The 14,162-nt window shown below is 38.9% G+C and overlaps 1 protein-coding gene and 1 pseudogene across 1 annotated transcript; one reads left to right on the top strand and one right to left on the bottom strand.

Annotated features, from left to right (window-relative positions):
• The first annotated feature begins 7,036 nt into the window (after positions 1 to 7,036).
• Positions 7,037 to 7,372, top strand: LOC119804121 (annotated as a pseudogene).
• A 4,000-nt stretch (positions 7,373 to 11,372) lies between these two features.
• On the bottom strand, positions 11,373 to 12,677 carry LOC119804988 (protein S-Myc-like). Its single transcript, XM_038316766.1, has one exon. It carries the CDS (start codon positions 12,675 to 12,677, stop codon positions 11,373 to 11,375), a length of 1,305 nt encoding a protein of 434 aa, XP_038172694.1.
• Positions 12,678 to 14,162: the final 1,485 nt, after the last annotated feature.

The raw sequence follows: 14,162 nt of genomic DNA, 5'->3' as shown, positions 1-14,162 counted from the left end.
TGTAAATCAAGGAAAATGACTAAAGAGAGCTTTTAATAGAAAAACATATAACAAAGCTGTATCAGTTAGACAAAATTGACTTGAACTCAAAGACATATCAATATAAATCACTCAGTATTGAAAATAGATGGCATACACACTTAAAACAAAAATGAACAAAGAAAATATCCCTGAGGACCATCAGAATAATAACAACAAAAGTTCTGCCTTTTAAAATTTAAATTCTATGTGGGAGTCTAAGAAAATTTCCAAATAAAAAATAATTAACAATAGGATCAATATGTGGTGGGCATAATTACAAATTCAAAGTGATAGTACACCATAAACCGGAAAAGTCAAATGAGTTTTATAATAGAACATGTTACAATCAATCCTCTGCAGTCTTCAGCAAGTGAAAAATCACTGAGATAAGTGAAAGTTAAGGCATATTGACTGGTAAAAGATGGCAAATTTAAATGACATCATATTTTTCATTTGAAACCTTGAAGTTCAGTGGGAAAAATACATTTTTACAAGTACAAAAAGTAATTCTCAGACATGAAATTTATATCTGATAAAAGTATATGTTGGGAGTAGAAAAGACACAAGACATTTCTCAGAGGAAAAAAAATAACACAAAAAAGAGAGAGAATTTACTACTAAAATACCTCCCTTAAACCTGGCAAAAGAAATTTATCCTGCTGGCCCTGCAAAGTACAAGTCACACTCTACCCTCAAACTCTTCTATCCCCTGAAAACTCTGAAACACAGGCTGCAACTACACAGAGAAGACCAAGAGGTGAGTGACCACCCACCCAGCAGGACACCTCACTTTCTAGGCCCTTCTTATCGGGCAAAACCCCGTCCCTTCCCCCACCTGTCTCAGCTTCTCTAGCCAGCCAGCAAGCAAGCTTCCAGCCGGTAGGAGGCTCCAATACCCCATCCCATCAATCAAACCCTGTAAGCTACAAGTTCCACTCCGCCCCCAAACCCTTCTATCCTCCTCGACCTCAGAGAAACTTTGAAATACAGGCTAAAACTACACAGAGAGGACCAGGAGAGGAACTCTGAAGCACAGGCTGTGACTGTAAAGAGTGGACCAAGAGAGAGCTGACCAAGAGAGTGGACGAAGAGAGTGGCTTCCTGAGACACAGATAGCAACAGTACAGAGCAGACCAAGAACAGTTCCCAAAGACACAGACAACAACTGTAAGGATTGGACCAAGAGGCATCCAAACTGGAGAGATAGTTGAGAAGTTAAGAGCACTAGCTGCTCTTCCAGAGGTACTAAGTTCAATTCCCAGCAATCATCTGTAATGTGATCTGGTGCCCTCTTCTGGCATTCAGGCATATATGCAAATAGAACACTCATATACATAAAATATTAATTAATTAATTTAAAAAGAAACTAATCCAAAAAGAAAAGACATATAATGGAATAAATCTTAAAACTGCAAAGAAGAAAGTATATTAGAATGGGTAAAAAATGTAAGTATAATAGATTAAGCTTTTCCTCATGAATTGTTTCAATCTTACTTTGTGGATGAAGTACGAATTGTAACATCTTATAGAGTACTCTGCTTATAGACCAAGTAATTAAGATAAGTATATTTTAAAATCGTGATGCAAAGGGAAAGTTAAATAGAGGTGAGTTTTCTACACAGTAGTAAAAATTCCAAAAGTTAAATGTCTTTATTTTAATAACTAGAATAGCCCGTAAAAGAAGTACATAGTGGTATACTTAACAACAATATCAATAACTTTAAAGATAATTTTAATTGTAAGTAATGCACAACACTACAAAAGGAAGAAAAACAAAATATATATATACCAAACATATAAAGTTTAAAATGTCTATATAATTTTGAGCATAAAATTTAAAACTTTTAGCACATTTTTCACATAAGAAAATTTCCTTAGGAGCAAAACATGCCTATAATTTCCCTATAATTAACAAGTTAATTGTGATAAATTGAACAAGGCAAGTATGTTCACATTTAACACATTTCTCCAAGATATTATTATAAGATTTAGTCAATGGAATAAGGCAAGAAAAAGAAATGAGATGAATACAAGTTGGGATGAAACCAATACAGACATATTTCAGATAGTATAATTAATAATACAGCCATCCTAAAATTGAAAGAAAAATTCTTTAGAATTATTAAATTGTGCATGAGTACTAGAAGAGCACAAAATACAGCACCTCATATAACACAAAATTATTCATAAATTTCTCAAAATAAAATAAAATGAATAAAGAATAAAACTAACAAAACATGTATATGATCTTTAGACTGAAATGACAATTTTTGTCAAAAGAAACTGTGGATGAACTGAATCAGATGCTTTGTGGGTAAGATGATGATTCAAACTTCTGTGTCACTCTGGAAGACAGGAAATGGCATAGCAAAGGACAAACTTCGCTCTACAGTGAACAATCAAAGAGAAGCATCTGAAACATGGAATTCATTGCAGAGGCCGGGAAATGTGAACCTGTTTCCATGCTGACCAAATGTCAGAGAGTTGAAACTTATCTCTAGTTCCTTCAAAGTTATTGCCCTTCTACCTCAAAGGTCCCACCTAGAATGGAAAGTTTTGCTCTCTCAAGGTTATTGTCAACAGGTGTGGCTAATAACCAGACCTTGTACCTCAGGGATACAGAAGTAGATACGTTCTCACCTTAAACAAAAGTCTAAGGGTCCAACTAAGTTCCAGTTCTCTTAACTTTGTATTCACCCAGAGAGTGGTTTGTCTACAGAATGTTTTGGTCTAGGGTGTGAGCATGACTTGTTTTGTTCTAGCAACAGAATGTTTAACCACGAAAGTACCTGCAACCTTCAATTGATATGTTCATTTCCTTGTACCATGTTAATAGATTTTTGTCTTACTCCTACCTTTTGGGGTCAGGGGTATTTTAAGCAATTGGAAATTAAACACGGGTGAATTTCAGTACTCACTGCAATTCCCTCCTTATATTATTCTATGTTTCTCCATTTTATTACTTTCATTTGTGTCTTCATATTCTTTACTATATTTCTAAATCCACATGCCTCTACCCTGGCAAGAGGTATTTTTGTTAAGGCTGGTCCATGAAAATGGATGACAAAACGGGTTAAAAAGCATGAGGCAAAAGACACATTCAGAAAAATAATAAACACCTGGCATCTTCACTTCTGGGGAAGACAGACTGACATTCCTAGCCATGGTCCACCATAGGTGAGAACCTATTGTTCTTACAACCCTTAACTGCAGTAGAAAGATTTGGTAGAACAATGACTCCCCTGAGTAGCCCATCAACCCTGGAGAAGATGGTTATTTTGTTGCTTCTCATATCTTCAAGTGTCATGGCCAGTTTAACAGGAGGCTCAACTTTTTAGAAGGAGGTACTGTAGGGACTTGAGAAAAAGAAACAGTCACAACAACACAGGGAACTTGTGGATGTCCTGCCACACTGTCTGAGTGGAAGTCAACACATGGCACAGTCATGGAAAATGATAGTAGCCACATTGAGGATTTCAGGTAGCAAGCAATTCAGGTTGTGAAAGGCTTGTGGTTTCTGGCCCACTTTCCATGGCAAAGAGAAAGTCCCTTCATCTGAGAATGAATGTGGAAACTGAATGTTGTAAGCACATGGCAAGTGAGCTGATTGGGTGCTGAAGTTGCATTACTGCTTATGTGTGTTTGGTTGCCAGGTGGAAGTTTGAACACTGAGCCTAACTCCAATGAATCATTGGATTTTTTCATCAAATGTTTTACCTCATCCACTTTCCAACACACTTTACAATTTGGATATGAATCACCACTGAATGCAAAATTGGGGAATTATAGAGTGAATGCAAGCCCACTTGGTTTACAGGTTAAAAAGTTCATGGCAGCCAGAAGAATCTCCAGCACAGAGATTTTTAAAAAAATGTAAATATAGACCTGCACTAGAAAATTGATCTTTTAGTGGCATATGAGTCAGCTAGCACACAGAACCAAGTTGAACAGCAGGAATGACAAGAGATTCCAACAGAATCCACTACTTCTTCACCGGGCACACTCAAATAGGAGAAGACCTAAGAGTAAAATTCTCAAATTCTTTGTCGTTAAAAAACAGACAAACAGACCTGAAAGATAAGCTCAGCTACGCACTTGCCATAGAGCCTGTAGACCTGAGCTGAATCTCCAGAACACATGGGAAAAGGAGAAAACTGACTCCCAAAACTTACCCTCTGATCTCCAGACATGTGCTATGGCATATACACACCAGGTACACATCCATGTATGTACACACATACATGCACACACACACACACACACACAGAGAGAAAGAGAGAGAGAGAGAGAGAGAGAGAGAGAGAGAGAGAGAGGAGAGTAAAATGTAGAAAATTAACAAAAATAAAATGAAACTGAATCTTTGTTTTTAAATTTTGTAACTGTATTTCTCCCTTATTTTACTCATTGGTAGTGTGCTTATCTTCACCTAGCATTTGTTTTGCATGTTTCTATGTTTAATAGAACCTTTTTAATTTCATACTGCTTTTCCCTCTTCCTCACATTCTCCTCCTCCTCTTAATTTTACTTTTTCTATTTTTAAAGATATATTTCAAAAATTAGATAAGCAATAACTTAAAAGGGAATTTAAAAATTCAGAAAAATTATGTAAGAAAAATCAATTTGGAGTGTATAGAAAAAATTAGCAATATGAATGAGAGTTTTATCAATGAAACAGATTTTGAAAAAATACTGGAAATGAAACTACTCAATAAGTCAAATAAAAAATGCAGTGAAAATCAATACACTAGATGAAACAGAGGAAAAATTATAATAGAGGATTCCAAGAAAATATAACATTCAAACAGTAATAAAAAGCAAAACCAAAGCAATCATGGAAACTACTTTTAATGATGAAGACACAAAAGCTAAGTATCTATGGGGTGGTAGGAGCTAAGATGTGTGTTAAAGGCATACACAATCTGTTCACTGGAGTTATACCACACTTCCCAAACCAAGGCAAAGATACAGGCATACACTTCTAGAAGGTTTGTAAGGCAAGAAATAGACATGATAATTAAAGAGGTTATTCACATCACATTAGAGTTGAAATATTAGGGCTATAGAATAAAGACATTATGCTAAATTTTCAGGCATGTCTTTCCTCTATAGCCATATCATTCCCTTACAAAGATAAAATCAGAATAATATTAGATATCTCAATGGTGATCCCCAAAGACAGAAAACATTATTATACTTTGTTTCTTACCCAGAGAATAAACTGTAAACAAAAGTTATTATATTCAACAAGGTTATCTTTAAAAATTGTAGAGAAATCAAAATAAGATAAGCCTTTGAGAACATCATGAGTCAAAGCAATTCAGGAACATTAAAGCAGCACTGCAGAAGATAAATAAAGATATCTTACCAGATAGCTTTCCTGCTTTCATAGCAAAGAAGTAAAACAAGACACAAAAACAGCAAAGCATAAAACAAGTTTTACTGAAGGAGGAAATGCACTGTCAGTAAGAGTTGGCATTGCAAAACAGAATCAGCCCCAAGTTGGAACAAGCAATTATCTTTAGTTCCATCTAAGTTCTTACCATTTTTTCCCCTCAGTAATGATGATTTCCAGCTCTCCTGACTTGTGTGTGGTATGTGTCTCTGTGTGGTGTGTGTGTGTGTGTGTGTGTGTGTGTGTGTGAGAGAGAGAGAGAGAGAGAGAGAGAGAGAGAGAGAGAGAGAGAGAGAGAGACAGAGAGACAGAGAGACAGAGAGAGAGATATGCTTTTATGTGAAGAAAACCCCAGAGAATGGGGATGGGTGGAACTGAACTGGCAATAACAGTAAGATGTTAAGGAGTCAAAATTCATCTTCAGCCAGCAGCCAGTGGGCTAGAACTACCTGAAGCTATTTTTTTTTTTTTTGGTTAGAGTTTCTAAACTTTTAAAGTGCCATTAAATGAGCACTATGACAACTATGTCTTCTATTTGCCTACAGTGGTATAATCAAGTTTCTGGGTACAAGACTATACAACATCACCTGTCCCCTATTTTTCAGACACTTAGTACTCTTGGTCCCATTGTATTTATCTACTTGCTACCTAATATATCACTATACAAAGACAATAAGGAAAGGTAGTTCTGAACAAATGGGACAAGAAAATAAGAACTAGAAAAGAGTCAGTTATATAGAACTCACTAAATTATTCATTATATCACTAAGATTAACAAGGGAGAATGAAGAGTAAACAATATTTGAATCAATCAGGAAATGAAGAACAAAATTAAAGAAATCAGAAATATATCTCAAAAATAATGCTAAATATAAGATGACTTTACTCTGTAATTAAAAGATGCAGGTTAGCTGATTGGATTTTTTTTGGGGGGGGGGGGGGGGTTGGTTTTGGTTTTTGTAAGACTGGGTTTCTCTGTAGCTTTTGGAGCCTGTCCTGGTACTAGCTCTTATAGACCAGGCTGGCCTCGAACTCACAGAGATCAGCCTGCCTCTGCCTCCCAAGTGCTGGGATTAAAGGCATGCACCACCACTGCCTGGCTCTAGCTGATTGTATTTAAAAACAAAATTTAACTGTTCGTTGCCTACAAAAAAAATCCCACAGCTACTAGAAATGGTGCACACAGACTTAAATTCAAAGAACTGATAATGATATACCAAGCAAATGAAAAACAAAAACAAACAGGAGCAGTTGCATCAATGCATAATGATATTAAATATATATTCATTTATTTATTGTTGCTGCACCGTATTTCATTAAAAATTATCCTACTGTACATAAAGAAACAGGTAGATAAAGGACAGATATGTAGAGGACATAAAGAAACAGAGCAGTAGGGGCTCCATATATTAATCTTCGAGTCACTTGTTCACATCACATGTCTTCCAAAATTTCCTGTTTTGGAGGCAGGCGAGTCCCCTAAGTCATTAACAGGGATAAAGGAAAATATCAAGCTGTTACGGGTATTAAAAACGTTGTTCTCCCTAAGAATAATTAGAAGGTAAACTATTGCCAGTAGAGATTACTATTTTTATTTCATAAGAATACCTAGAGTAGGTCATCATGGCGGGCAGACCTGCTGTTGCAGCATCAAGCAAGTGGCTGGATGGTTTTTGAAAATGGTTTTATAATGCTGCTGGATTCAACAAACTGGGTTTAATGCGAGATGATACACTACATGAGACTGAAGATGTGAAAGAAGCCATAAGAAGGCTTCCTGAGCATCTTTACAGTGACAGAATGTTTCAAATTAAGAGAGCCCTGGGCCTGAGCATGCGGCATCAGATCTTGCCTAAGGAGCAGTGGACAAAATATGAGGAGGACAAATTCTACCTTAAACCCTATCTGAAAGAAGTTACTTGGGAAAGAAAAGAGAAAGAAGAATGGGCAAAGAAGTGATCTTGTAGTTGAGATCTGTGGATGTACCTGGTCTCAGCATATTTTTATGAAGTTGTTTCAATCTGAATCACAATTTAAGAATTATTTGCAGATGCCTCACTTTAAATAAATGTGTATTGAAGCCAAAAAAAAAAAAAAAGAATACCTAGAGTAGGAACAGAAAGTCAGAAGGTTATCCATGGAGAGAATGCTCTGCTCTGCCTGGAACTCTCAATTGATAACACTAGCGTGACTGTTTCAGTAAGTCTTCCCCAGTGATGTGGGATTCCCCTCTGTATGCTGTGAATATCATTGGTTAATTAAAAAAACAGCTTTGGGCCTATAGCAGAGCTATAGGGGAATATAGGGGAACAGAGCTAGGCAGGGAAAACTAAGCGGAATGCTGGGAGAAAGGAGGAGTTAGAGAGAAGTCATGGAGTTGCACCAGAGACAGACGTGCTGAAACTTTGCTGGTAGGCCACGACCTCGTGGTTATGTACAGATTAATGGAGATGGGTTAAATTAAGATGTAAGAGTTAGCCAATAAGAAGCTAGAGCTAATGGACCAAGCAGTGACTTAAATAATATATTTTCTGTGTGTGATTATTATGGGGCTAAGTGGCCAGGAACTAACTAGCAGCCTTCTCCTACACCCTAGTCCATTCCTGCAGAATGATTGCATTTGATTTGCTGATGTTATCTATCTGCTGCTATCTACTATTTTACTTGGAAGCCTCAACTAAGAGAGAATGAACCCTATGCTCAACTCAGGACATTGCACCAGGAATTGCGTGTGGATGCTTCAGCAGGGCTTCCTCAGTTTACTTTTGTTAAATCTTTGTATCCACCTGATTTGATAATATCACCTATTATTTGCTCTGCCAATTAGGATACTCTTGTTAGCTTTACTTGCTCCAGTTTGTCTTCTATTGTTGGGATAAACATAGTGGCTAAAGGAAACTTAGGGAATGTGGTAGTTTAAAAGTAAGTGGCCATCATAATCTCATAGGGAGTGGTACTGTTAGGAAGTGTGGCCTTGTTGAAGGAAGTATGTCACTGTGGGGGCAGCCTTTGAGGCCTCATATGCTCAGAATACTGCTGAGTGCCAAACTCTTAGTCAAACTAACCAAAATGAAGAGACAGAAGGCCCAAGTTAATAAAAATTAGAAACAAGATAAATTAAAACAGATACTTATAAAATCCAGATCATTTTTAAGGAATATTTTTGAAAAGTTATGTTCTAATAAATTAACAAATCAAAAAGATATATATATATGTGTGTGTGTGTGTGTGTGTGTGTGTGTGTATAATATTTTAGGAACAGCGAACCTACGAAATTTGAACCAAGGAGTAGAGAAGGCCATAAATCCATACTCATTACAGACATTCAAATCTATTGAGATTCTACCTCACTTCAGTTAGCATATTATTAACAAAATAATAAGTAGCAAATATTTCTGAAGATATGGTAAATATGGAATGCTGATTACATTTTCAACAGTAGTGCAAATTAGTTCGTAGGCTATGGAAATCAAAATGGAGTTTTCTTAAAAGCTAATGGCAGAACTACATGTTATAGTCCCATAACATGTGTGTATGTGTGCTCAAAAGAACCAAACTTTCCATAAAGAACATATACCTGAATTGCCCTGCTCATTGTTGCACTGTTCACAAAAGCCAAGTCATGGAATTGCCCTATCTAAACGTCAATAAGTAAATGGATAAAGAAAGTGTGATAGTATATTCATGTATAAAATTCTCAAGTGATAAATGTAGTGAGGAGCTGTGGGCAGGCCTGCTTTTCATCCTGCCTGGCTCCCGCACAGCTCCCGGCCGCCTGGCTAGCTTATGCCCTGAAATAATTACACGGAAACTGTATTCTTTTAAACACTGCCTGGCCCATTAGTTTCAGCCTCTTATTGGCTAATTCTCATATCTTGTTTAACCCATATTTAGTAATCTGTGTAGCACCACGAGGTGTCTTACCGGGAAGGATTCAGCATGTCTGACCTGGTGGCTGGCTTCATGGTGACTGACCCAGAGAGGAGAGGCATGGAGATTGCCTGAAGCATCTGACTAACTTCCCTTCTTCCCAGCATTCTGTTCTGTCTACTCCACCTATCTAAATCCTGCCCTATCAAAAAGCCAAGGCAATTTCTTCATTAACCAATGAGAGTCCTCCATCAGATAAATATAAAAATCAAAAATAAATCCCGACAGGAAAAATAACACCTTAGAAAAGCATATAAAAGAGATAAAATCATCCATATGAAATTTTAAAAGATAAATGCATTGCTGGGCAGTGGTGGTGCATGCCTTTAATCCCAGCACTCAGAAGGCAAGGGTGGGTGTTTCAAGGCCAACCTGGTCTACAACAGCTAGTTCCAAAATAGGCTCCAAAGCTACAGAGACACCCTGTCTTGAAACCCCCCCAAATAAAAAGATAAATGCACATATACAATGACGTATATTCAGCCATACAGTGAATGAAATTCTATCATTGGTATGAAAATGGATATTGCAATGCTAAACAAATAAGACACTTCAGATAAGCATCATGTTTTTTGTTATATGTAGAACCAAGATTGGAAAAAACAGAAATATATAATGTTCACTACTGTATGGGGAAAGGACCAAGAGGGTGATGGATGTTAAATATTAATATTGTACTTTGTGTACATATGTGAAAATGATATAATGAATCTATTATTTGCTATAGTTAATATACATTAAAAATTTTGAAAGCCTGAATAGGCTGAATTAAGTAGGAAAAGGATATCTGAACTTGAACATGATTATGTGATCATATTTTCACATAAGAATAGTGAAAAAAGAATCACAAGAAAACAGATCTCTGAGACATAAGATCTTTGTAAGACCATTATAAGACCAAGCATCTGGCTCACTGAGATACCTGAGGAAGGCAAGCTAAAGGTGAAGAGTATATTACACCTATTCAGTGGAATACAGCAGAAATTTCCCCATATTTTAGGAAAGTCATGAATATGCAAGTACAGGCGGTCTTTATTTATTACTGAATCTGACCAAGAGAGAACCTCTTTACAGCATGTTGTGCCTAAATAACCATAAGTGCAGATCAGAGAAAGAATATTAAAATCTGTGAAGCAGAAGTGCCAAATCACATTTAAGGGCAAGCTAATTAGTTGAAAAAGCATTTCTCTCACCAGGAAATTTCTTTCAAAAATCATTCAATTTCTATTTATTTCATAATAACGAGGTATTTCAAAGGGCACATATTTTGTAGAAATTAAGCACACAACTTTGCATTCACTCATTTGTACACATCACACATGAACAAATACACTAACAGAAAGACAGACTTGGAGAAAAGGGAATATACATGTATCTATATAATTTCTTTAAAAAGTTTCTTAATTCGAAAAAGTGATAAAGTCATATCTCCTAAAAACCTTCACTCTTCATTTTCAAATGTAAACATAAATATCAAATTTAGTTACGTATCAGCATCATACTAAAATACACCACAGACAGTGTAAGAATTAGTACAGTACGTAACAGAGATTGACAATATATCTGTATACAAAACATGCTCCTCAAACATTGAGGTGTTATTACGATACTAAGGTGTGAACTTCCAGTGTAATACTGACCTCTTGGTGGGTGAGTCTATGGAATTTACAGAAATATTTCCCCAGGGACATCAAAAGAGGATTCCCTTTCTGTGGCATCTATTGGAATGTAATTACTCCTGTAAAAGAAGTGACTATGGAAACTTGGAGTAAACATGACTTCAATAGTCTTCCAAGGTTCCCAACTATCCTGAACCTTCATGACCATCACTGAGGTTGAAGGAAAGAAAGAAGTCACCTAGCATCCTATTCCTAGACTTTACAAGGCCCCACTAGTACTCCATGACTTGCCCCTATCCAGCTCAAAACTTGACAAGGGACCAATATGAAGGTAAACCGACATTCTTAATGTCAACACAATAGTTTTTTTTCATGTGCAAAGTAGCAATAACTGTCAATTTCACAAACATTTAGTATGTCTCAGGGTGTTTGATTTTCCTCAGCAACTGCTGTTGTCTTGCGTGCAGTCTCTCCCTTTCCATCAGGAGCTTGTACTCATCAGCCTGCAGGGTGCGAATGTACTCGGTGGCCTTTTTCAGGATGACCACTTTGGCGGCCTTCTCATTGTGCACCAGCTCGGGCACAAGGTCCCTGAGGATCAGGAAGCTGGAGCGCATACTGTCACGGCGTTGGCGCTCCATCATGTTGTGGTTTTGGCGACGCACAAGGTCCTCCAACTCTGAGTTGCGGTGACCCAGTCTTGTAGGCTTCAGTGGGAGGATGCACTTGAGGGGCCCTAGTGAAGCCTGGCTCTTGAGCTTCTTGTGCGGCGGCGCGTCCTCGCTGTGCACATAGGGCAACGGTGGCGCAGCGTAGTTGTGCTGCTCATGAATGAGGACGCAGCGCTTGAAGATCAACTCGCTGGACTGCGCGCGCCCGGGGCCCAGCGCTGCGTTCCCAGGACGCGCCGCGGTGGGGAGCCTGGAGACAGTCTTAGAGGACTGGGTCTCCTCCACCGTAACCACATCGATTTCCTCTTCATCTTCTTTCTCAGTACCTGAGTTGCTCAGGATGTTCTTTCGGGAGGTGCTGGAGGCCGGGTGGTGACCACGGCTGACTGCAGTGCGGGCAGCGCCAGCACTGGCGGGGATGGCCGGTACCGGCACCCACTCGCGCTTGTTCGCTGGGAAGAAGACCACAGCGGGGTCCATGCACTCTGAGTCCAGGTGGGCGAGCTCTGTGAGCCAGGCGGCTTTCCCACGCCCCACACTTACTGTTCCGCTGCGCGCGTGGCCCGCAGAGCTGGCTGCAGCAGTCGCTCTAGGGGCCGAGGTGCTGCGGCCGGCCGGCAGGGACCCAGAGCCGTTTGGCAGCTTCTTGCTTACCGCACTCTCCAGCTTCCCCCGGGTGGAGAAACCACTCCACATGCAGTCCTGAAGGATGACCGGGTTGTTGCTGAGACCGCGGAGTCCTCCCAGGCCGAAAACATCCTCCTCGGCCGGGTTACCCCATAGGTCGGCCTCAGGCAGCAGCATCTCGGTGGCCCAGTTCACCGGCTCCTGGCTGTGCTCCGCTAAGGCACGGCTGGGTGACAACCGAGGCGTAGGCAACAGTTCAAACTTCTTCCAGATGTCCTCCCCCGGCGGCGTCGAGTTGCGACCGCCAAAGCAGACGTCATCTTCTTCCGGATAGAAGCAGGGCTTCAGCGAGTCAAACTCCAGGTCTGAGTTCTTGCAGATCATCCCGGGCATGGTGGATGTAGCGCAGCTGAGCATCCGTTAGTCTCCAGCTGGCGACTAAACACTTCTTTCTTCTCAGCGCTTTTTAAATATAGCGGTGCTTCCGTCCCGCGGGGGTCACACAGGGTGTGGGACTCAATCAACCTCTAACACTCTCCGGGACTACCAGAGGACCTAATCTGAGGCTTTTCTGTGCTGGAATCTCTGGTGGGCTTTCGGGACAGAGGGGTCCTCCTGGTGGCTGCAGTCTGATTGCCCTAAGGCTCTCCTGGCTGCAACCCAGTTCTAAGGAGCATCTTCCCAGGAGCACGGTGTCCTGTGCCTTCCTCCTCCACCCTCCTTTGAATCCACCCACCAGGTCCAGACAGATGATTGTTACTTCATGTGAAACTTTCAAGGACAGAAGGGCACTGATGATGCCTTTCAAATTCCCCCCCCCCCCAAAAAAAACCAACTTTCTACCGAGATTAGTATACACAGCAAGATTACCTCCAGAATAAAAGGAGAAATATGATCTCAGAGAAACATAAATTGTGGGAATTCAGGACCACTAGATGACCATGAAGGAGGTGTTTAAGGAAACCTCCGCTCAGAAGAGAAAGAAATATAGGCACTAGCATGCCGGCTCCTGAACTACAGTATCCCATTATAAGAGTAGACATGCAAATGAGAAAAGGAAAGAAATCAAACATTACCAGTACAACAAAACCCTTGTAAAACGAGAGGAAGAAATGAACTCAGAATATTTGAAACAAGAAGAATTAAATTATAGTTATTACCCAGTTATTACAATGAGTATAATAATCTTAATTCTCCAACTAAAAGACACAGAGAATCTACTTGAGCTAAGACATTCTAGAAGTATGTTGTTTACAAAAAAATAATATCTCTGCAAAGAAACAGACTGAGAGAAAATATGGAAAATGATAATCCAAACAAATGTAATCAAGCAGGAGTAATCATAATCATAACCAGCAAAATAGACTTTAAGACACAAAAAAAATGTCACTATACACTGAACAGCAGAAGAATTCGTGCAGAAAATATAACTAAGGGTTGGGAAGTAGTAGAATGCTTGCCTGACATGGGCAAGGATCTGAATTTGATCTCCACACCATAAAAAGAAGATACAACCACTATAAATGTAGATGTTCCCAATGCTGATATCCGTAATTTTATAAATCCACAACTAGTCATGAGGTCTCATTAAAATAATGGCAGGCCACTTAAATACCCCAATTCAAATATACCCGTTGAAAATGATAGGCCTTCCATGCCAAAAATTAGATGAGAAACATCAGAATCATACTAAATGTAGTAAGATGACTTAGAGACATCTATATAATATTCCATTCAATAGCTACAGAATACACATTTGATTATCAACACTTTAACATACCCCATGTATTAAGCCTCAGAGAAATTATTATTGAATTAAAATACAGTAACTTATTGTGATATATATATATATATATAATCTCAATGGAATTAAAACAGAAATCAATAGCAAAAGAAACTGGA

The sequence above is a fragment of the Arvicola amphibius genome, chromosome X (assembly GCF_903992535.2).
Source record: "Arvicola amphibius chromosome X, mArvAmp1.2, whole genome shotgun sequence".
NCBI lineage: Eukaryota > Metazoa > Chordata > Mammalia > Rodentia > Cricetidae > Arvicola > Arvicola amphibius.
This window is presented reverse-complemented; position numbering and strand designations above follow the sequence as displayed.

Bases quoted from the DNA above. Each gene is read 5' to 3' on its own strand.
- LOC119804988 (XM_038316766.1), bottom strand. From the start codon at position 12,677: ATGCTCAGCTGCGCTACATCCACCATGCCCGGGATGATCTGCAAGAAC.